This window comes from Ranitomeya imitator, chromosome 2 (genome assembly GCF_032444005.1).
Source record: "Ranitomeya imitator isolate aRanImi1 chromosome 2, aRanImi1.pri, whole genome shotgun sequence".
Classification (NCBI taxonomy): domain Eukaryota; kingdom Metazoa; phylum Chordata; class Amphibia; order Anura; family Dendrobatidae; genus Ranitomeya; species Ranitomeya imitator.
Window position 1 is genome coordinate 372,310,825 of NC_091283.1, and position 24,541 is coordinate 372,335,365.

Sequence of the window (24,541 nt, forward strand, 5' to 3'; positions counted from 1 at the left end):
CAGTCTCATGATGGATTACTTCTCTGTCACCCCGTAAAGCCAAATTTTGTTTAGCAAGGAATCTAATGATATCCAACAATCTTGAAAGTATCTCCCTCCACTTCTTCACATTATTTTCTACTTCTTCCTGTACTTTTTTATCAATTTTTACGCCACGTTGGAGTCCAATTTCTACCTCCTTCCATTTTGTGAAACATTCTACATGGGCCACACTAGATTCATGGTTGTATACTTTAGGATTAAATTTCCACCATGTGTTGAATCCATTCACTGAATCAAAATTAGACTGACTTGTTTCTGCATCTGCAAATAGTCTGCAACAAAAGCAGTAAAGGGCTTTTTTGGAAGGAGAGTACAGCAACCATGACCTCAACATTTTTTCATTATTTGGCAGAGTTTTAAAAAACCAGTTGCGTGTAAGTTTTCTGTTTTGTCCTTTGATTGATGCTCCCTCACGAACCACTTCAGCAAAGTCTGAGTCTAGATGCTGAACCACTGATGCACCTTGACGTACCAGTAAGATCCTTGTATCATCATTAATTTTACTTGGCCAAAGACCAACATCCTTTAAATCAATAGCAGGAATATTTTGATCGTCACACTCCTCATTGCTTCTTGAAGTTGCAGGAGCACTTGGGTCAATGTCTTGGTCATCACACTGCTCATTGGTTCCTGAAGTTGAAGGAGCACTTGGGTCAATGTCTTGGTCATCACACTGCTCATTGGTTCCTGAAGTTGAAGGAGCACTTGGGTCAATGTCTTGGTCATCACACTGCTCATTGGTTCCTGAAGTTGAAGGAGCACTTGTGTCTGATGCTGTGAATTTAGGAATCTCCTCAGCAACAGGAGTAGTAGTATCGTGGCTGAGATATTTTAGTAGTGCACCTTCATTTTTTTTTCAATTCTTCCTCCTTAGCCTTTTTATTTTTTCTAAACATTGCACCACTTTCTTTTCTTTGCTTCATTTTATCTAAGCCTAACAAAATAACAAAAACATAAAGTTAGGTCAGACCAGGGCCCGGGCCACCAGGATGGCACTCCTGTAGCCGGCATAAGAGCGGGACTGGTTGCAGACACTCCAGCATTCCCAGAATGACGTCACTTTCTGCCTACGTCTGGGTGCTGCTACACACAGTCCCGCCCTCTCACCAAATGACCAATCGGCCCGGCAGCGGAGTAAGTTGGTAAAGCCTGTACGCTGAATTTGAATTGTCTATGATGCATTTTTTAGAATAAAAAAAAATGCAGCAGAAATAAGACCTCAGATGGACAAGTTAAATTCTTTCACCGGTGAATGTTACCATCACATGATCGGGACTACAAAAAAAAAAAAAAGTTCTGCTTACCACCAATGTGACCGCTGGGACCACAACGCGATTGCTGGGACCACCAACGTGATCGCTGGAACCACCAAGACCTCTGGGACCACCAACGTGACTGCTGAGACCTACAAAGCTTTTTTTCCTCAACTCTTTTTTTTTTTTGCTCACACAGGGTTAATGCCGGCGGTAACGGACCGCGTTATGCCGCGGGTAACGCACTCCGATACCGCTGCTATTATCCCTGTGTGACCAAGTTTTTTACAATTTACAACAATAGTTAAAACATCCAATGTTAAAAATAATAATAAAAAAAAACCCCATTATATACTCACCTACGCCGCTTTTACCGCTCCTCGCGAGACAACCGCCACGTTCCGTTGGCATAGATCGTCTGGCAGAAGGACCTGCCGTGACGTCACGGTCATGTGACCGCGACGTCATCACAGGCCCTGCGTGCCTAAAGTATAAAGTATAATGGGGAACACCTCGTCCCCCCCCCAAAAAAAAAAAGTATAAATAGATAAGAAAGTCTGAAGGACCCTAAAAGTGGTGTGTAAAGAGAAACTGCAAATACATAAATAAAGTGCATAAATGCGGCCTCCCCCTTATCACCACACCGGGCGGCTGCTGTCCGGCGGTTGCTCACCTCAGCCCGGTGCGATCCTCTCTGCCTCTGATCTGATGTGATCTGCTGCTGTGCGGACGCTCAGAAATCCCCGGTGCTTCCTGGAATCGCTGCAGTGACACTGACAGGAGATCGAAAGTGAAAGTTACGGGTAATATAATAAAAGATGCGAACTCGGCTTCAGGAAAATGGCCACCGCGATCTCCATCTGCGCACGCGCAGCATTCCGCGGCCATTTTCCTGAAGCCCCGGGAAGCCGAGCACTACCATCTGTGCATGCGCGGCCTCCGGAAGATGGCCGCCGCCAGCGATAATCCGTGGTATAGCGCAGATCGCGCTCGTTTTCTTCAGCCAGCGCCGGCTGCGGCCCGGTGACCCACCCCCCGCATTGTGCCGCCCGGGGCGGCCCGCCCCCCCTGCACCCCCCTTCCTACGCCACTGGGAGTATAATAGGGAACCTGAGTGTTAGCTTTCGGCAGATTATGGCAGGACCCACTTTTAAAGTCATAATCACAAGCATTTTATCTGGAACTCAATCTAGACCCAAAAATATTAAATTAATGTACACCGTATTTATTTTCTCTTAAAAAAAAAAAAAAAACAGAAAATGCAAGCTAGGTTGTTATAAGTAGAACTAAGGGTACCATCACACAGTGGCATTTTGATCGCTACGACGGCACGATTCGTGACGTTCCAGCGATATACTGTATCTGTGACGTTCCAGCGATCTCGCTGTGTCTGACACGCTACTGCGATCAGGGACCCCGCTGAGAATCGTACGTCGTAGCAGATCGTTTGAAACTTTCTTTCGTCGTCTATTGTCCCGCTGTGGCGGCATGATCGCATGGTGTAACAAAGGTGTGCATGATATTGTATACGATGTGCGCACAGTAACCAACGGCTTCTACATCGCACATACGTCATGAAATTATCGCTCCAGCGTCGTACATTGCAAAGTGTGACAGCAGTCTACGACGCTGGAGCGATATTGTTACGATGCTGGAGCGTCACGGATCGTGGCGTCGTAGCGATCAAAATGCCACTGTGTGACGGTACCCTAAGGGTAAAAAGATAATACCCCGCACTGCTGTTGTAGTTAGACCCTATTATCCAAACAACCCTTTGTTCAAGAGAGGACCGACAAAATTCCTTTATATAACAACGGGGTGCAGCTTCTGCAGAACAACATGAAAGTCCAAGAGAAAAAGCCAAAAAAAGTGCACTTACCCGAGTGTGGTGGTCACAATTTTTATTCGGACATTTTTCAAAATATGCAGGGAGGGATGTGAACAAAGCGGACAACGGCCGTTTCGTGCCTCAGCACTTCAACGGGTCCTACCAATATCTGGAACTCAATCTAGACCCAAAAATATTAAATTAATGTACACCGTATTTATTTTCTCTTAAAAACAAAAAAAACAGAAAATGCAAGCTAGGTTGTTATAAGTAGAACTAAGGGTATGTTCACTATGCGGTTTTTACTGCGGAACCGCCGCGATTTTGCCGCTGCGGGTCCGCAGCTGTTTTCCATGCAGGGTACAGTACAATGTTACCCTATGGAAAACAAAAATCGCAGTGCACATGATGCGGAAAATCCTGAAAAAAACGCGCTGAATTGCTGCGGAAAAAAAGAAGGACCATGTCACTTCTTTGTGCAGAATCGCAGCGATTCTGCATCCATACAAATGCATTGATCCGCTTACTTCCCGCATGGGGCTGTGCACACCATGCGGGAAGTAAGCGGATAATGTGCGGGTGGTACCCGGGGTGGAGGAGAGGAGACTCTCCTCCAGGCCCCAGGAACCATATTTGTGGTAAAAAAAAAAAAGAATTAAAATTAAAAATAAGCTATACTCACCTCTGAAGTCTCAGCGCTGCACGCGGCAGTCCGGTCTCAGGTTTGCTATGCGACCAGGACCTGCGGTGACGTTGCGGTCACATGACCGTGACGTCACGAAGGTCCTGGTCGCACAGCATCTTTGGAGCAGCGCCGCGGAGATCGGGACGTCAGAGGGTGAATATATAATTATTTTATTATTTTTAACATTACTATTGATGCTGCATATTGCTGCATATGCAGCATCAATAGTAGGGGTAAAATCCCGCAGCGGAACCCGCAGGACAAACCGCGATAAATCTGCAGGGATAACCGCAGCGGGTTTGCCCTGCAGATTTATCAAATCCGCTGTGGGAGAACCCGCAGGACAGAACACAACGTGTGAATGTGGCCTAAGGCTACTTTCACTCTGGCGGTTTTTTGAATACGTCGCAATGCGTCGTTTAGGGGAAAAAACGCATCCTGCAAAGTGGTTTGCAGGATGCGTTTTTGCCCCATAGAGTAACATTACCGACGCATTGCGACGTATAGGCACCCATCGCAACCGTCGTGCGACGGTTGTGCCGTGTTGTGGCGGACCGCCGGGAGCAAAAAACGTTAAATGTAACATTTTTTGCTGCCGACGGACCGCTTTTTCCGACCGTGCATGCGTGGCCAGAACTCCGCCCCCACCTCCCCGCACCTCACAATGGGGCAGCGGATGCGCTGGAGAAATGCATCCGCTGCACCCGTTGTGCGGCGCATCAAATGCTAGCGTCGGAATCTCGGCCCGACGCAATGCGACAGGCCGAATCCGACGCTAGTGTGAAAGTAGCCTAACTGCCTTAGTGTTGCACTAGTCACAACAAAATACAGTACCATAAGGAAGTGGTACATAAACCCAGGAGTGAGACTAGATGCCTCTCAGTCTCTAAAGTCACAAACCAATATTACATAACATTCCACATAAACTGTGCTTAAATACCTGCTAGGAGTAGGGACTGCAGTCTGCAGTGCAGCATGCCTGAGAGGGTGAGAGAGTCTGCCTCTGATCTGATCCGACCGATTCCGATGTGAATGTGATCCATCTGAGTGACTCAGTCAGACTGACTGTCTGCAGCTGCTGTGCACTGCAGTGCAGAGATCCCCGGCGGCGGCGCTTCCTGGAATCGCCTCAGGAGATCGAAAGTGAAAGTTACGCCGGGTAATGCGAACAGGGCTTCAAGAAAATGGCCACCGCGATCTCCATCTGCATCCCGCGGCCATTTTCCTGAACCCCCGGGAGGCGCTACCATCTGCGCAAGCGCGGCCTCCGTAAGATGGCCGCCACCCGGTCCCCACCAGCAATAATGGTATAGCGCAGATAGCGCCGCTCTCCTCTTCTTCTTCAGCCAGCGCCGGCCCACCCCCCGCATTGTGCCGCCCCCCCCGCATCCTCCTTCCTACGCCACTGATTCCAGCAACCTTCCCAATATGGCCACTTGTCCAGACACGGTGCTGGTGGCTGGTCCCAACCTATTTTTGGACGACATGGCTATATTGGGTGGGGTTATGAGCCAAGGCCTCATGAGGGCCAGACTCAAAGCACGTATCTTTCTAGCCAATACCCAACTGGCCAATATGATCAAGGGCATCATTTTGAGCATGGTCAAACATCCAACACACAGGATGTACAATTGGCCCAACAAAGGCCACCTGACCAGAACCCTGAGCTTCCACCATCTCTTCCACCAACATACAGAAATCTGTAATGCTTTTTTTTTAATATTTTGCTAATTTTTTATATTTTATTTTTTTTCTAATTTTCTGTTTTAATCTGCTGTGATAACACTAGGTTGGTTTTTTTTTGTATATTTTTTATAGTACTTTTATAAAAAAAACATATGCTAATAATATGGTGTTGAAACACAAAAAGTGGCTTGGGCTCAAAATAATAGAGTCCAAAATCATTTACAGTTTACTTGACCAATCATTCAAACATCAGACTCAATTACTCGGTTGTTAAACATCAACTTCATTTGTCAAAGAAACACAGATATATATATATATATATATTTAAGTTTTTAACTTTGCAAAACATATATACTGTATATATATATATATATATATATATATATATATATATATATATATATATATATATATATATATATATATATTTAAACATTACAACATAGAAACAGCATTATCTTGCCAGGGAGTAGCTCCACGAGTTGACACTAAATAATTTGTAGATATATCCCTAACTTTTAGGCCAGAAAGGGGATGCCATGGAGGAGGAACTTGTGTTGTAGGCCTACCCACATTAGGCGACATGTCTTCACCACTGTCAGCTGAGGAACACTCATGAATTCTTGTGAAGTGGTGTAGAACAACACAAGCTTTTATTATTTCATTAACATTTGCCTCACTCAGCTGAATGGTAGACTGGAGAACACGCCATTTTGATGCCATAATGCCAAAGGCACACTCCACCAGTCGCCGTGCCTGTGAAAGTCTGACACTAAATGCACGCCGCCGGTGATCCAGGTTGCGCCGGGGATAAGGCCTCATGAGATTCCTGGTCAATTGGAAGGTCTCATCTGCCACAAGTACATATGGCACTGGTTCAGCATTGGAGCCTGGGAGTTGTTGTGGTGATGGGAGGTCCAATAGGTTTTCACGTAGCCGCCAACCCATAATGAACACATTGAAGACTCTAGAGTCTCCAGTTCGCCCATAGGCCCCAATGTCTACAATTATAAACCTGTAGTTACCGTCAACTACAGCTAACAGGACTACAGAGAAAAACTGCTTATAATTATAGAATTGGGAGCCCGAGTTCGGTGGCTTACGCACCCTGATATGTTTCCCATCCAGTGCGGAAATTGACAAGATTGTGAAAAACCACAGGCTATTTTGAGCCAATCCTCCATTTTAGGCTCCGGCATCACAAGTCCATGCAGTCTATTCCAGATTTCAATACATGTGTTACGTACAATGCCTGAAATTGTTGACTGCCTATGAGAAATTCTAGATGTAATCCTGCATAAGATAAGCCAGTTGACAGGAATCTGAAAGCACAAGACAAAAAATATATACGTTACAATGCTTAGACTAAACCATAGTTTGGAAATAAAAAGGCAGGAGAACAGTGTACCTTCAAAAATTTACACTGGATAGCAACATTTAACCTTAAAGATATATTTGTCTTGGATTCCTAAAACATTTTGTAAACTAGTTATCAAAATATGCTAGGTTGCTAACATTACCAAAAAAATATCATCAACATACAGTATGTGAGGATGGTGATTACATACCGGAAGGTAAGGAGAAGACGCTCCTTTGCGGATATTCATTTCCACATCTTGGTATCTTGATACGTGATTCCTGGACGTACGATCTCCAACCACATATCAAAGGTGGATATTGTCATCTGACAGTAGTTGTAGAATTTTGCCGGATGTGTCCGCAGAGCTGAATATAGCCTGTGAAAATGCCCTTTAGTGAGGCGTTGCCACAAAAGTGGATGCACCCACATCCTTCTCCTCCTTCGTTTATCAACTATCACGGGGTATGTGTGGCCAAAGCGGCGTGACAAGACCCAATTAAATAACACCCGCTGAGTTGGTGTGAATTGCAGGAGGTCAGACATATTGCACAAGTAACACCACAACACCTACCCAAGCACAGCAACAAAATGGCCATATGGGAGGGTTTCATTTGTTGTTGAGGCCTTAAATAGGATTAGGATGATGATTTAAATTATTTTCAGGCCTCAAAACCGTTAACATGTCCAATTTGTGAATTTGCGTAAAAAATACGCATTACTGATGGCATACGGATTACATACGGAGGTAAACATGCGTAAAATACTCTGCCACACCCTGCCTACGGATGACATACGGAACACTGTTTTGGAAATATTTCTGCGTATTACGCATGTAAAATACGGACCGTATTTTCTTAAGCTGAGTGTGACCCAGGCCTAAGGGGTAAGGTTTCTCCCTATGGAGAGTGAGATACCAGGTCTGGCTTGTCAAGGTAAGGAGGCTTACCGTGCAATGCTTCCCTGGGAAATTTAACCTCTTTCTCACCTCGGACGGGATAGTACGTCTGAGGTCAGATCCCCCTCTTTGATGCAGGGCATCGGCGGTGAGACCGCATCAAAGCCTGGACATGTCAGCTGTTTTGATCAGCTGACATGTGCCTGCAATAGCGGCAGGTGAGATCGCGATTCACCCGCCGCTATTAACTAGTTAAATGCCGCTGTCAAACGCTGACAGCAGCATTTAACTGGCGCTTCCGGCCGGGCGGCTATAAATGAGCGCATCGCTGACCCGTGACATGATCAGGGGTCAGCGATGCTTCTGCATTGTAACCATAGAGGTGCTTGAGACCTCTATGGTTACTGATCCCGGCTAGCTGTGAGCGCCACCCTGTGGTCGGCGCTCATAGCACACCTGCCATTCAGCTACATAGCAGCGATCTGATGATCGCTGCTATGTAGCAGAGCCGATCGTGCTGTGCCAGCTTCTAGCCTCCCATGGAGGCTATTGAAGCATGGCAAAAGTAAAAAAAAAAAGTTAAAAAAATAAAAAAATCTAAAAGTTTAAATCACCCCCCTTTCGCCCCATTCAAAATAAATCAATAAAAAAAAAATAAAACCTACACATATTTGGTATCGCCGCGTTCAGAATCGCCCGGTCTATCAATAAAAAAAAAAAGATTAACCTGATCGCTAAACAGCGTAGCGAGAAAAAAATTCGAAACACCAAAATTACGTTTTTTTGGTCGCCGCGACATTGCATTAAACTGCAATAATGGGCAGTCAAAAGAACGTATCTGCATCAAAATGCGATAATTAAAAAGGTCAGCTCGGCACGCAAAAAATAAGCCCTCGACCGACCCCAGATCATGAAAAATGGAGACGCTACGGGTATCAAAAAATGGCGCAATAATTTTTTTTTAGCAAACTTTGGAATTTTTTTCACCACTTAGATAAAAGACAACCTAGACATGTTAGGTGTCTATGAACTCGTAATGACCTGGAGAATCATAATGTCAGGTCAGTTTTAGCATTTAGTGAACCTAGCAAAAAGCCAAACAAAAAACAAGTGTGGGATTGCACTTTTTTTGCAATTTCACCGCACTTAAAATTTTTTCCCGTTTTCTAGTACACGACATGCTAATACACCAGTACACCAATGATGTCGTTCAAAAGTACAACTCGTCCCGCAAAAAAATAAGCCTTCACATGGCCAAATTGACGGAAAAATAAAAAAGTTATTTCTCTGGGAAGAAGGGGAGCAAAAAACGAACACGGAAAAACGGAAAATCTGAAAGTCATGAAGGGGTTAATATGCAAATTGCCTCTTCAGAGAAAAAGAGGACTTGAACTCTATAGCACCACCTATTGGAAGTAGGATCACTAGGTAGGTGGCGCTATAGAGTTCAAGTTCTCTTTTTCTCTGAAGAGGCAATTTGCATATTGTATATGATAAACACCGTAACAAATAAATATAAAACACATAAATTAAGCTTTTATATCATCCTGACACACAAAATACTCTGCACACATGCTACATACAGCTCCGCTCTGCACACACACATCTTTGCTACATACACCTTGTACACAAACAGCTCCTCTCCGTACACCTCATACACACGCTTCTCTGCTCCGTACACCTCATACACACGCTTCTCTGCTCCGTACACCTCATACACACGGCTCCGCTCCGTACACCTCGTACACACACGGCTCCGCTCCGTACACCTCGCACACACCCGGCTCTGCTCCATACACCTCGTACACACATGGTTCCACTCCGTACACCTCGTACACACACAGCTCTGCTCCGTACACCTCGTACACACACGGCTCCGCTCCGTACACCTCGTACACACATGGTTCCACTCCGTACACCTCGTACACACACGGCTCTGCTAAATCCACACTGTAAACCCGTCCTGACCCCACCTCATCCAGCACCATGACAACCAGCACAGCAGAGTCCTGCATACACTGAGGCCCCTGATCATGTGACCCCTGACTCCTCCCCTCCTGTGACCTCATCACAGGTCCTGTGCGCACAGAACAGCCATATATGTGGTGTGCGGCTCTGCAGGTGGAGGTAGGTGCTCGAGATTCCCCATTACTAAGAACTATAAGGCTATGTGCACACGTTGCAGATTTTGCTGCTGATCCGCAAGCGGATCTGCAGCAGCTTTCCATGCGTTTACAGTACAATGTAAACCTATGGAAAACGCAATCCGCAGTGCCCATGTTGCGGAAAAAAACGCGCAGAAGCGCTGCGTTGTTTATTCCACAGCATGTCAATTCTTTGTGCGGATTCCGCAGCGGTTTATACCTCTATAATAGGAATCCGCAGGCGTTAAAACCGCGGGTGGAATCCGCACAAATTCCGCATGAAAACCGCAGTAAATCCGCAGGTAAAATGCAGTGCCTTTTACACTGGCCCGTGGCCATCAACATACACTGCTCAAAAAAATAAAGGGAACACTTATACAACAGAATATAACTCCAAGTAAATCAAACTTCTGTGAAATCAAATTGTCCACTTAGGAAGTAACACTGATTGACAATCAATTTCACATGCTGTTGTGCAAAATGAATAGACAACAGATGGAAGTTATTGGCAATTATCAAGATATACTCAATAAAGGAGTGGTTCTGCAGTTGGGGACCACAGACCACATCTCAGTACCAATGCTTTCTGGCTGATGTTTTGGTCACTTATGAATGTTGGTTGTGCTTTCACACTCGTGGTAGCATGAGACAGACTCTACAACCCACATAAGTGGCTCAGGTAGTGCAGCTCATCCAGGATGGCACATTAATGCGACTGTGGCAAGAAGGTTTGCTGTGTCTGTCAGCGTAGTGTCCAGAGGCTGGAGGCACTACCAGGAGACAGGCCAGTACACCAGGAGACATGGAGGGGGCTGTTATGATCCGGTGACCTTGGAGCTGCATGAGAACTTTCACTGGAGAAGATGGCCACTATACTGACCGCAATCCTGAACTTAACACCGCAACTAAAAGTAGCCGTGGAGTGTACCTAACACACCTAGACACCTCGTCACAGCCGGAGGACTAAATACCCCTAAAGATGGATATTGGAATACTATCTTGCCTCAGAGAAAATCCCCAAAGGATAGACAGCCCCCCACAAATATTGGCGGTGAGTCGGAGAGGAAAAAACATACACAGGCAGAAAAACAGGATTTAGCACAGGAGGCCACTCTAGCTAGATAGGACAGGATAGGACAGAGTTCTGTGCGGTCAGTATTAAAACCCTTCAAAACATCCACAGCAGAATATACAAAAAACTTCCTACATCTAACTAAAAGATGTAGGAGCGTAAATCTGCAACTCCAGTGAATCCTACAATCAGAGTAGGAATAAAACTGAAACAAGCACACAACAGTGTGCCACATATACAAAAACCAAACACTTATCTTTGCTGAATTTGGCAGCAAGCAGGAGAAGCCAGAAAGTGATCCAACACTGCACAAGGAACATTGCCAACTGGCAAGGGCTAAAGGATCCTGCACACCTAAATATCCCAGTCAGAATTGTAATCATCCGATACACCTGGCCAGGACTGCGAGTCAGAGACAACTGCATTCCCACCTACAACCACTGGAGGGAACCCAAGAGCAGAATTCACAACATGGGGCCGTAGGAGGGCAACATCCCAGCAGCAGGACCGCTACCTCCGCCTTTGTGCAAGGAGGAACAGGAGGAGCACTGCCAGAGCCCTGCACCCTGAAAAATGACCTCCAGCAGGCCACAAATGTGCTTGTCTGCACAAACTGTTGGATACCGACTCCATGAGGATGGTCTGAGTGCCCAACGTCCACAGATGGGGGTTGTTCTCACAGCCCAACACTGTGCAGGACGCTTGTCATTTGCCACAGAACACCAGGATTGGCAAATTCACCACTGGCGCCCTGTGCTCTTCACAGATGAAAGCAGGTTCACACTGAGCACATGTGACTGAGTTTGGAGATGTCGTGGAGAGCGATCTGCTGCCTGCAACATCCTTCAGCATGTCCGGTTTGGCAGTGGGTCAGTAATAGTGTGGGTGGCATTTCTTTGGAGGGCCGCACAACTCTCCATGTGCTTGCCAGAGGTAGCCTGACTGCCATTAGGTACGAAGAGGAGATCTCAGACCCCTTGTGAGACCATATGCTGGTACAGTTGGCCCTGGGTTTCTCCTAGTGCAGGACAATGCCAGACCTCATGTGGCTGGAGTGTGTCAGCAGTTCCTGCTAGATAAAGGCATTGAAGCTATGGACTGACCCGCCCGTTCCCCAGACCTGAATGTGATTGAGCACATATGGGACATCATGTCTCGCACCATCCACCGTCACGTTGCTCCACACACGGTACAGGAGTTGGCGGAGGCTTTAGTCCAGGTCAAGGAAGAGATCCCCCAGGAGACCATATGCCGCCTCATCAGGAGCATGCCCAGGCTTTGTACAGTAGGAAGGTCATACAGGCACCCACAATACTGAGCATCTTTTCCTTGTCATGAGGCATTTCCACTGAAGTTAGATCAGCCTGTAATTTGATTTTCCACTTTGATTTTGAGTATCATTCCAAATTCAGGCCTCCTTGGGATATTCATTTTGATGTACATTGAAAATTGTTATGTTTTATTGTTCTGAACACATTCCACTATGCAATGAATAAAAATTTGCAACTGGAATATTTTATTCAGAGATATCTAGGATGTGGTATTTTAGTGTTCCCTTTATTTTTTGAGCAGTGTATTTTGGTCATAGTAGACTACGCCACACGGTTACCCAGAGGCGATACTTCTCCGCCACACAAATTAATAGCTTGCGAGCTGTTTGCCATGTTTTGTCACCTTGGGCTACCAAAGGAGGTCCTTACAGATTAGGGGACTCCTTTTATGTCCAAGGTGAATTGGGGAGCTATTTAAGCTGTTCTGGATTAAACAGCTACGTAAGTTGGTGTGGAGAAAGTTAACAAGACCCTTAGATCCATGCTAAAAAAGGTGGTCGCCAAGGACGGGAAGCATGGGACATCTTACTGCCCTGTCTCATGTTCGTATCCGTGAGGTACCGCAGTGGTCGACGCAGTTCTCTCCATTTCAGTTATTGTATGGCAGGCACCCATAGACGTGGCCAATGAGATGTGGGTTCAGGAGCCCACTCTGCATAAGAGAGTCATCGAGCATGTGGAAAGCATGCAGGACCGGATTGCGGCAGTATGGGCCATAGTAAAGGAGTATCTGATGGATGCCCAGGCCGTGAAGAGCCGCGTGTATAAGAGCCATGTTCAGGACCTTTTAAGAAGGGGACAGGGTGTTGGTATTAGTGCCTACCCCAGAGAGTAAGCTCATGGCCAAGTGGCAAGGGTCATATGAGGTACGGGGAAGGTGGGAGAAGTAAATTAAAGAGTTTACCAGCCCAGGAAAAGAAAACCTGAACAACTGTATCACGTCAACCTGTTGAAAAAGCGATGAAGGACTGGAAATTTCTGGTCGCGGAAGCGGCCCCGGTTGTACCAACAGGGACCCTTTGTCACTGGCCGAGGCCGAGAGAGAGGTAAAAATAGGAGACATTCTCAAAACAGCAGCGTCGTGAGGTTCGGAAATGAGTCCAAGAGAATGCAGACGCATTCTTAGAATTACCCAGTCATACCTCCGTCATCCAGCATGACATTGTCACCGAGCTGTTATGATCTGGTGGCCTTGAAGCAGCATGAGACGTACTCTGGAGAAGGTGGTCCCTGTACTGACCGCAAACCCTGAACCTAGCAGCGCAACTAGAAGTAGCCGTGGGGGGTACCTAACACTCCCTAGACCCCTCGGCACAGCCTAAGATCTAACTACCCCTAAAGACAGAAACAGGAAACCTATCTTGCCTCAGAGAAAATCCCCAAAGGATAGATAGCCCCCCACAAATATTGACTGTGAGAGGAGAGGGAAATAACATACGCAGATATGAAATCAGATTTTAGCATAGGAGGCCATACTAGCTAAAAAGAAAGAATAGAACAGAGTACTATGTGGTCAGTATAAAAACACTAGAAAATATCCACCGCAGAAAATACGGATCACCACATCTGACTAAAGACATAGGGGGTATATCTGCATCTCCAGAGAAATAGCTAGGCTGCAAAAAATCCTTCACAGACCAAGCAGGACAAGACAAAAACATGAAAATGCACAACCCTATAAGGTCCACTGCAGGTGGTCAGCAAAAACAAAGCCAGGACTTATCTTTGTAGAAAAACACAGCAAACTGGAGAGACCAGCAGGGAAGTGAATCCTTCAAGAACAATGGACAACTGGCACTGACTAAAGGATCCAGCAAAGCTATATACCCCAGTCAGTCTTGCAATTAGTAGACACACCTGTCCACTCCTGCAGTCCAGGCACAACTGCATTACCCTCTACAACCACCGGAGGGAGCCCAAAAGCTGAATTCACAACAGTACCCCCCCCTTGAGGAGGGGTCACCGAACCCTCACCAGAGCCCCCAGGCCGATTAGGATGAGCCCGATGAAAGGCACAAACCAAATCAACGGCATGGACATCAGAGGCAGAAACCCAAGAATTATCCTCCTGACCATAACCCTTCCACTTGACAAGGTACTGAAGCTTCCGCCTCGAAAAACGGGAATCCAAAATCTTCTCAACAACATATTCCAACTCCCCATCGACCAATACAGGGGCCGGAGGATCAACAGAGGGAACAACGGGCTCCACATATTTCCGCAACAAAGATCTATGGAAGACATTATGAATAGCAAAAGAGGCCGGAAGCGCCAGGTGAAAGGACACCGGATTAATAATCTCAGAAATCCTATAAGGACCAATAAATCGAGGCTTAAACTTAGGGGAAGAAACCTTCATAGGAACATGACGGGAAGATAACCAAACCAGATCACCAACCCGAAGCCGGGAACCAACTGTTATGATACGGTGGTTTAGGAGCAACATGGAGCGAGCTCTGAAGGAAGTGGTAACTGTACTGACTGCAGTCCCTAAGCTCAACACAACACTAGAAGTAGCCGTGGGATGCTCCTAACTCTCCCTAGGCACCTCGTCACCGCCTAAGAGCTAACTACCCCTAAAGATAGAAGCAGGAAAACTATCTTGCCTCAGAGAAAATCCCCAAAGGCTAGATTAACCCCCTACAAATAATGACTGTGAGTGGAGAGGGAAAAGACATACACAGAATGAAACCAGGATGAGCACAGGAGGCCAGTCTAGCTTGATAGATAGGACCAGATGGAATACTGTGCGGTCAGTATAAAACACTACAAAAATCCACGCAGAGTTTACTAAAAATCTCCACACCTGACTAAAGGTGTGGAGGGTAAATCTGCTTCCCAGAGCTTCCAGCAAGACAGAATTAATTCATACTGATAACGCTGGACAAACATAGAAAGCACAGAACGGATAAGTCCACAATCAGTGAACAGAAAAAAGCAAGCAAGACTTAGCTTAGCTGAACTGGTCAGGATAACAGGGAAATCCAAAGAGATGTGAATCCAACCAGGAACCATTTACAAGTGGCACTGGCTGAAGAAAGAACCAGGCATAAATAGCCGAGCAGAAAAGACGATCAGTGAAAGCAGCTGCAGACAGCTAACTCCAAGGAGCAGCCATACCACTTGAAACCACAGGAGGGAGCCCAAGAGCAGAACTCACAAAAGTACCACTTACAACCACCGGAGGGAGCCCAAGAACGGAATTCACAACACCAACACACCGACGACGGTTAGCAAAACGCTGAGCCTCCTCCTGAGACAGCACCAAATTGTCCACCACATAAGCCCAAATCTGCTGCAACCTGTCGACCACAGAATCCACACCAGGAAGGTCAGAAGGCTCAACCTGCCCAGAAGAAAAACGAGGATGAAAACCAAAATTACAAAAAAAAGGCGAAACCAAAGTAGCCGAACTAGCCCGATTATTAAGGGCAAACTCGGCCAATGGCAAAAACAACCCACTAGCGCGGGAACAGCAAGTCTTACCCCGCGCACAAATCCCACAGGACTGCACAAAAGAACGCACATCCCGTGACAAAGAAGGCCACCAAAAGGACCTACCAACCAAATCTCTGGTACCAAAAATCCCAGGATGGCCAGCCAACACAGAACAATGAACCTCAGAAATCACTTTACTAGTCCATCTATCAGGAACAAACAGTTTCCCCACAGGACAGTGGTCAGGCTTATCAGCCTGAAATTCCTGAAGAACCCGTCGCAAATCAGGGGAGATGGCAGAAAGAATCACCCCTTCCTTCAAAATGCCGACCGGCTCAAGAACCCCAGGGGAATCAGGAAAAAAACTCCTAGAGAGGGCATCCGCCTTAACATTCTTAGTACCAGGAATGTACGAGACCACAAAATCAAAACGGGAGAAAAACAGGGACCATCGAGCCTGTCTAGGATTCAGCCGTTTGGCAGACTCGAGGTAAATCAGATTCTTATGATCGGTCAGGACCACAATACGGTGCTTGGCCACCTCAAGCCAATGTCACCACTCCTCAAATGCCCACTTCATAGCCAACAACTCCCGATTGCCGACATCATAATTGCGTTCCGCAGGTGAAAACTTCCGAGAAAAGAAGGCACACGGTTTCATCAAGGAACCATCAGAATTCCTCTGAGACAAAACGGCCCCTGCCCCAATCTCAGACGCGTCAACCTCAACCTGAAATGGAAGAGAAACATCTGGCTGACGCAACACAGGGGCAGAAGTGAATCGGCGTTTAAGCTTCTGAAAGGCAGAAACAGCTGCGGAGGACCAATTTGTCACATCAGCGCCTTTCTTGGTCAAATCGGTTAGAGGTTTAACCACACTGGAGAAGTTGGCAATGAAACGACGATAAAAATTAGCAAAGCCCAAGAATTTCTGAAGGCTCTTCACAGATGTGGGCTGAATCCAATCATGTATGGCCTGAACCTTAACCGGATCCATTTCTATAGATGAGGGAGAAAAAATGAAACCCAAAAAAGAAACCTTCTGCACTCCAAAGAGGCACTTTGACCCCTTCACAAACAAAGCATTATTACGGAGGATCTGAAATACCATCCTGACCTGTTTCACATGAGACTCCCAATCATTGGAAAAAATCAAAATATCATCCAAATATACAACCATGAATTTATCAAGATAACTCCGAAAGATATCATGCATGAAGGATTGGAACACAGATGGGGTATTAGAGAGTCCGAATGGCATCACAAGGTATTCAAAATGGCCTTCGGGCGTATTAAATGCAGTTTTCCATTCGTCACCCTGCTTGATACGAATAAAATTATATGCCCCTCGAAGGTCAATCTTAGTAAACCAGCTAGACCCCTTAATCCTAGCAAACAAATCAGTAAGCAAAGGCAAGGGGTATTGAAATTTAACCGTGATCTTATTCAAGAGGCGATAATCAATACAGGGTCTCAAGGAGCCATCCTTCTTGGCAACAAAAAAGAACCCCGCTCCCAACGGTGAAGAAGATGGCCGAATATGCCCTTTCTCCAAAGACTCCTTAATATAGCTCCGCATGGCGGTATGTTCAGGTACAGACAGGTTGAAAAGTCGGCCCTTAGGGAACTTACAACCTGGAATCAAATCAATAGCACAATCACAGTCCCTATGCGGTGGAAGGGAACTGGATTTAGGCTCATCGAATACATCCTGGAAGTCAGACAAAAACTCAGGAACTTCAGAAGAGGGGGAAGAGGAGATTGACATCAAAGGAACCTGATCATGAACCCCCTGACAACCCCAACTAGTCACAGACATGGATTTCCAATCTAACACCGGATTATGTAGCTGCAACCATGGAAAACCCAGCACAATATCATCATGCAAATTATGCAACACCAGAAAACGACAATCTTCCTGATGGGCTGGCGCCATGCGCATGGTCAGCTGTGTCCAAAACTGAGGTTTATTTTTAGCCAACGGTGTAGCATCAATGCCCCTCAAAGGAATAGGGTTCTGCAAAGGCTGCAAGGGAAAACCACAACGTCTGGCAAATTCTAAGTCCATTAAGTTCAGAGCGGCGCCTGAATCCACAAATGCCATGACAGAAAATGATGATAATGAGCAGATCAAGGTCACAGATAACAGAAATTTAGGTTGTATAGTACTGATGGCAACAGAACTAGCGATTCTCTTAGTACGCCTAGGGCAATCAGAAATAACATGAGCAGAACCGCCGCAGTAAAAGCACAACCTATTCTGACGCCTGAATGTTTGACGTTCAGCTCTAGACAAAATCCTATCACACTGCATAGGCTCAGGGCTCCGCTCAGAGGACAACGCCACAGTGTGCACAATTCTGCGCTCGCGCAAGCGCCGATCAATCTGAATGGCCAGAGACATAAAATCACTCAGACCAGCAGGCGTGGGGAACCCCACCATAACATCTTTAATGGATTCAGAAAGACCCTTTCTGAAAATTGCCGCCAAGGCATCCTCATTCCATTTAGTCAGTACAGACCATTTTCTAAATTTCTGGCAATACAATTCTGCCGCTTCTTGACCTTGACACAGGGCTAACAAGATTTTCTCAGCCTGATCCACATAATTAGGCTCATCATACAACAACCCCAATGCCTGAAAGAACGAATCAACATTAAGCAAAGCAGGATTGCCAGATTCCAGGGAAAATGCCCAATCCTGTGGGTCACCACGCAGCAGAGATATGATGATTTTAACCTGTTGAATAGGATCACCAGAAGACCGGGGTCTTAAGGCAAAAAACAGTTTACAGTTATTTTTGAAACTCAAAAATTTGGATCTGTCACCAAAGAATAAATCAGGAGTGGGAATCTTAGGTTCTAAGGCAGGAGTCTGAACAATGAAATCTGAAATACCCTGTACCCTAGCAGCAAGCTGATCCACCCGAGAAACTAACTCCTGAACATTCATGTTAATACTACAGGTCCTTCTCAAAAAATTAGCATATAGTGTTAAATTTCATTATTTACCATAATGTAATGATTACAATTAAACTTTCATATATTATAGATTCATTATCCACCAACTGAAATTTGTCAGGTCTTTTATTGTTTTAATACTGATGATTTTGGCATACAACTCCTGATAACCCAAAAAACCTGTCTCAATAAATTAGCATATTTCACCCATCCAATCAAATAAAAGTGTTTTTTAATAACAAACAAAAAAACCATCAAATAATAATGTTCAGTTATGCACTCAATACTTGGTCGGGAATCCTTTGGCAGAAATGACTGCTTCAATGCGGCGTGGCATGGAGGCAATCAGCCTGTGACACTGCTGAGATGTTATGGAGGCCCAGGATGCTTCAATAGCGGCCTTAAGCTCATCCAGAGTGTTGGGTCTTGCGTCTCTCAACTTTCTCTTCACAATATCCCACAGATTCTCTATGGGGTTCAGGTCAGGAGAGTTGGCAGGCCAATTGAGCACAGTAATACCATGGTCAGTAAACCATTTACCAGTGGTTTTGGCACTGTGAGCAGGTGCCAGGTCGTGCTGAAAAATGAAATCTTCATCTCCATAAAGCATTTCAGCCGATGGAAGCATGAAGTGCTCCAAAATCTCCTGATAGCTAGCTGCATTGACCCTGCCCTTGATGAAACACAGTGGACCAACACCATCAGCTGACATGGCACCCCACACCATCACTGACTGTGGGTACTTGACACTGGACTTCAGGCATTTTGGCATTTCCTTCTCCCCAGTCTTCCTCCAGACTCTGGCACCTTGATTTCCGAATGACATGCAAAATTTGCTTTCATCAGAAAAAAGTACTTGGGACCACTTAGCAACAGTCCAGTGCTGCTTCTCTGTAGCCCAGGTCAGGCGCCTCTGCCGCTGTTTATGGTTCAAAAGTGGCTTTACCTGGGGAATGCGGCACCTGTAGCCCATTTCCTGCACACGCCTGTGCACGGTGGCTCTGGATGTTTCCACACCAGACTCAGTCCACTGCTTCCTCAGGTTCCCCAAGGTCTGGAATCGGTCCTTCTCCACAATCTTCCTCAGGGTCCGGTCTCCTCTTCTCGTTGTACAGCGTTTTCTGCCACATTGTTTCCTTCCAACAGACTTACCATTGAGGTGCCTTGATACAGCACTCTGGGAACAGCCTATTTGTTGAGAAATTTCTTTCTGGGTCTTACCCTCTTGCTTGAGGGGGTGTCAATGATGGCCTTCTTGACATCTGTCAGGTCGCTAGTCTTACCCATGATGGGGGTTTTGAGTAATGAACCAGGCAGGGAGTTTATAAAAGCCTCAGGTATCTTTTGCATGTGTTTAGAGTTAATTAGTTGATTCAGAAGATTAGGGTAATAGGTCGTTTAGAGAACCTTTTCTTGATATGCTAATTTATTGAGACAGGTTTTTTGGGTTATCAGGAGTTGTATGCCAAAATCATTAGTATTAAAACAATAAAAGACCTGACAAATTTCAGTTGGTGGATAATGAATCTATAATATATGAAAGTTTAATTGTAATCATTACATTATGGTAAATAATGAAATTTAACACTATATGCTAATTTTTTGAGAAGGACCTGTAGACTCCGTAGCCACCCACAGGTAAAGAGGGAGGAACAGACCAAACAGGCTAAGGAAAAAAAAATGGCTCAAAATCTTTCCACCCTTCTTCTGAGATGCAACTAACTCATTGTTGGCCAGTTGTACTGTTATGATCTGGTGGCCTTGGAGCAGCATGAGACGTACTCTGGAGAAGTTGGTCCCTTGTTGTGAATTCTGTTGTTAAGCTCCCTCCTGTGGTCATGAATGGTACTTCGGCTGGTTCTGTCCATGGGCTTCCTCTGGTGGTTGTGAGTGGGGCTGCGGCTTCTGAGGTTTCTTCCACAGGTGACGAGGTTAATTCGTGAGCTGGCTGCTCTATTTAATTCCACCTAGATCATTGCTCCATGCCACCTGTCAATGTTCCAGTATTGGACTAGTTCGCTCCTGGATCGTTCTTGTGACCTGTCTTCCCAGCAGAAGCTAAGTTCCTGCTTGTTTTTTTCTGTTTGCTATTTTTTCTGTCCAGCTTGCTATTTTGATTTTTGTCTTGCTTGCTGGAAGCTCTGGGACGCAGAGGGAGCGCCTCCGCACCGTGAGTCGGTGCGGAGGGTCTTTTTGCGCCCTCTGCGTGGTCTTTTTGTAGTTTTTTGTGCTGACCGCAAAGTTACCTTTCCTATCCTCTGTCTGTTCAGTAAATCGGGCCTCACTTTGCTAAATCTATTTAATCTCTGTGTTTGTTAATTTCATCTTAACTCACAGTCATTATATGTGGGGGGCTGCCTGTTCCTTTGGGGAATTTCTCTGAGGCAAGGTAGGCTTTATTTTTCTATCTTTAGGGCTAGCTAGTTCCTTAGGCTGTGACGAGGCGCCTAAGGAGCGTCAGGAGCGCTCCACGGCTATTTCTAGTGTGTGTGATAGGATTAGGGATTGCGGTCAGCAGAGTTCCCACGTCTCAGAGCTTGTCCTGTATTATTGGTAACTATCAGGTCATTCCGTGTGCTCTTAACCACCAGGTCCATTATTGTCCTCACCAACAGGTCATAACAGTACAGGTGGCCCAAAGTACTAATGCATCTCAATAGAGGGATAAGAGAAGTTCTGAGACCATTTTTTTTTCTTTGCAGTGTGTTTTGTCTCTCTTTTCCCCTTTACCTCTGGGTGGTTCAGGATACAGGTGTAGATATGGACATTCAAGGTCTGTCCTCTTGTATGGATAATCTCACTGCAAGGGTACAAAATATTCAAGATTTTGTGGTTCAGAATCCGATGTTAGAGCCTACGATTCCAATTCCTGATTTTTTTGGGGGGGATAGATCTAAGTTTCTGAATTTCAAAAATAATTGTAAATTGTTTCTTGCTTTGAAACCTTGCTCCTCAGGTGACCCTGTTCAACAAGTGAAAATCATTATTTCTTTGTTACGTGGCGACCCCCAAGACTGGGCACTTTCCCTTGCGCCAGGAAATTTGGCATTGCGTGATGTTGATGCGTTTTTTCTGGCGCTTGGATTGCTTTATGATGAACCAAATTCAGTGGATCAGGCAGAGAAAATCTTGCTGGCTCTGTGTCAGGGTCAGGATGAGGTAGAGATATATTGTCAGAAGTTTAGGAAGTGGTCTGTACTCACTCAGTGGAATGAATGTGCGCTGGCAGCAATTTTCAGAAAGGGTCTCTCTGAAGCCCTTAAGGATGTCATGGTGGGATTTCACATGCCTGCTGGTCTGAATGAGTCTATGTCTTTGGCCATTCAGATCGATCGACGCTTGCGTGAGCGTAAAGTTGTGCACCATTTGGCGGTATTATCTGAGCATAGACCTGAGCCTATGCAATGTGATAGGACTTTGACCAGAGCTGAACGGCAAGAACACAGACGTCGGAATGGGCTGTGTTTTTACTGTGGTGATTCCACTCATGCTATCTCCGATTGTCCTAGGCGCACTAAGCGTTTCGCTAGGTCTGCCACCATTGGTACGGTACAGTCGAAATTTCTTTTGTCCGTTACTCTGATTTGCTCTTTGTCATCCTATTCTGTTATGGCATTTGTGGATTCAGGCGCTGCCCTGAATTTGATGGACTTGGAGTTTGCTAGGCGCTGTGGTTTTTTCTTGGAGCCCTTCAGTATCCTATTCCATTGAGAGGAATTGATGCTACGCCTTTGGCCAAGAATAAGCCCCAGTACTGGACCCAATTGACCATGTGCATGGCTCCTGCACATCAGGAGGGTATTCGCTTTTTGGTGTTGCATAATCTGCATGATGTGGTCGTTTTGCGGTTGCCATGGCTACAGGTCCATAATCCAGTATTGGATTGGAAATCTATGTCTGTGTCCAGCTGGGGTTGTCAGGGGGTACATGGTGATGTTCCATTTTTGTCTATTTCGTCATCCACCCCTTCTGAAGTCCCGGAGTTTTTGTCGGATTACCGGGATGTATTTGATGAGCCCAAATCCAGTGCCCTACCTCCTCATAGGGATTGCGATTGTGCTATCAATTTGATTCCTGGTAGTAAGTTTCCTTAGGGCCGACTGTTCAATTTATCTGTGCCAGAACACGCCGCTATGCGGAGTTATATAAAGGAATCCTTGGAGAAGGGTCATATTCGCCCGTCGTCGTCACCATTGGGAGCAGGGTTCTTTTTTGTGGCCAAGAAGGATGGTTCTTGGAGACCTTGTATTGATTACCGCCTTCTTAATAAGATCACAGTCAAATTTCAGTACCCTTTGCCGCTGCTGTCTGATTTATTTGCTCGGATTAAGGGGGCTAGTTGGTTCACCAAGATAGATCTTCGTGGTGCGTATAATCTTGTGCGTATTAAACAGGGCGATGAATGGAAAACAGCATTTAATACGCCCGAGGGCCATTTTGAGTACCTGGTTATGCCATTCGGGCTTTCCAATGCTCCATCAGTATTTCAGTCCTTTATGCATGACATCTTCCGAGAGTACCTGGATAAATTCCTGATTGTATATTTGGATGATATTTTGGTCTTCTCGGATGATTGGGAGTCTCACGTGAAGCAGGTCAGAATGGTGTTCCAGGTCCTTCGTGCTAATTCTTTGTGAAGGGGTCAAAGTGTCTCTTTGGAGTTCAGAAGGTTTCATTTTTGGGTTTCATTTTTTCCCCTTCTACTATCGAGATGGACCCTGTTAAAGTTCAGGCCATTTATGATTGGACTCAGCCGACATCTGTGAAGAGTCTGCAAAAGTTCCTGGGCTTTGCTAATTTTTATCGTCGCTTCATCAGTAATTTTTCTAGTGTTGCTAAACCGTTGACTGATTTGACCAAGAAGGGTGCTGATGTGGTCAATTGGTCTTCTGCGGCTGTGGAAGCTTTTCAGGAGTTGAAGCGTCGTTTTTCTTCTGCCCCTGTGTTGTGCCAGCCAGATGTTTCGCTCCCGTTTCAGGTCGAGGTTGATGCTTCTGAGATTGGAGCAGGGGCTGTTTTGTCGCAAAGAAGTTCTGATGGCTCGGTGATGAAACCATGTGCCTTCTTTTCTAGAAAGTTTTCGCCTGCTGAGCGCAATTATGATGTTGGCAATCGAGAGTTGTTGGCCATGAAGTGGGCATTCGAGGAGTGGCGTCATTGGCTTGAAGGAGCCAAGCATCGCGTGGTGGTCTTGACGGATCACAAGAATTTGATTTATCTCGAGTCTGCCAAACGGTTGAATCCTAGACAGGCTCGTTGGTCGCTATTTTTCTCCCGTTTTGATTTTGTGGTTTCGTACCTTCCGGGCTCTAAGAATGTGAAGGCTGATGCCCTGTCAAGGAGTTTTGTGCCCGACTCTCCGGGTGTTCCTGAGCCGGCGGGTATTCTCAAAGAGGGGGTAATTTTGTCTGCCATCTCCCCTGATTTGCGGCGGGTGCTGCAAAAATTTCAGGCTGATAGACCTGACCGTTGCCCAGTGGAGAAACTGTTTGTCCCTGATAAATGGACTAGTAGAGTTATCTCTGAGGTTCATTGTTCAGTGTTGACTGGTCATCCTGGAATCTTTGGTACCAGAGATTTGGTGGCTAGATCCTTTTGGTGGCCGTCTTTGTCGCGGGATGTGCGTTCTTTTGTGCAGTCCTGTGGGACTTGTGCTCGGGCTAAGCCCTGCTGTTCTCGTGCCAGTGGGTTGCTTTTGCCCTTGCCGGTCCCGAAGAGGCCCTGGACGCATATTTCTATGGATTTTATTTCGGATCTCCCTGTCTCTCAAAAGATGTCGGTCATTTGGGTGGTTTGTGATCGCTTTTCTAAGATGGTCCATTTGGTACCCTTGTCTAAATTGCCTT

At 45.8% G+C, this 24,541-nt stretch overlaps 1 protein-coding gene across 1 annotated transcript in view; it reads left to right on the forward strand.

Annotated features, from left to right (window-relative positions):
• The first annotated feature begins 9,822 nt into the window (after nt 1-9,822).
• LOC138663976 (oocyte zinc finger protein XlCOF22-like) overlaps nt 9,823-24,541 on the forward strand; it is a 51,876-nt gene continuing 37,157 nt past the window's right edge. Inside the window, exon 1 of the mRNA XM_069750372.1 lies at nt 9,823-9,876. Coding sequence (XP_069606473.1) covers nt 9,850-9,876 — 27 coding nt within the window. The 5' untranslated portion in view covers nt 9,823-9,849. The remainder of the gene's footprint in view (nt 9,877-24,541) is intronic.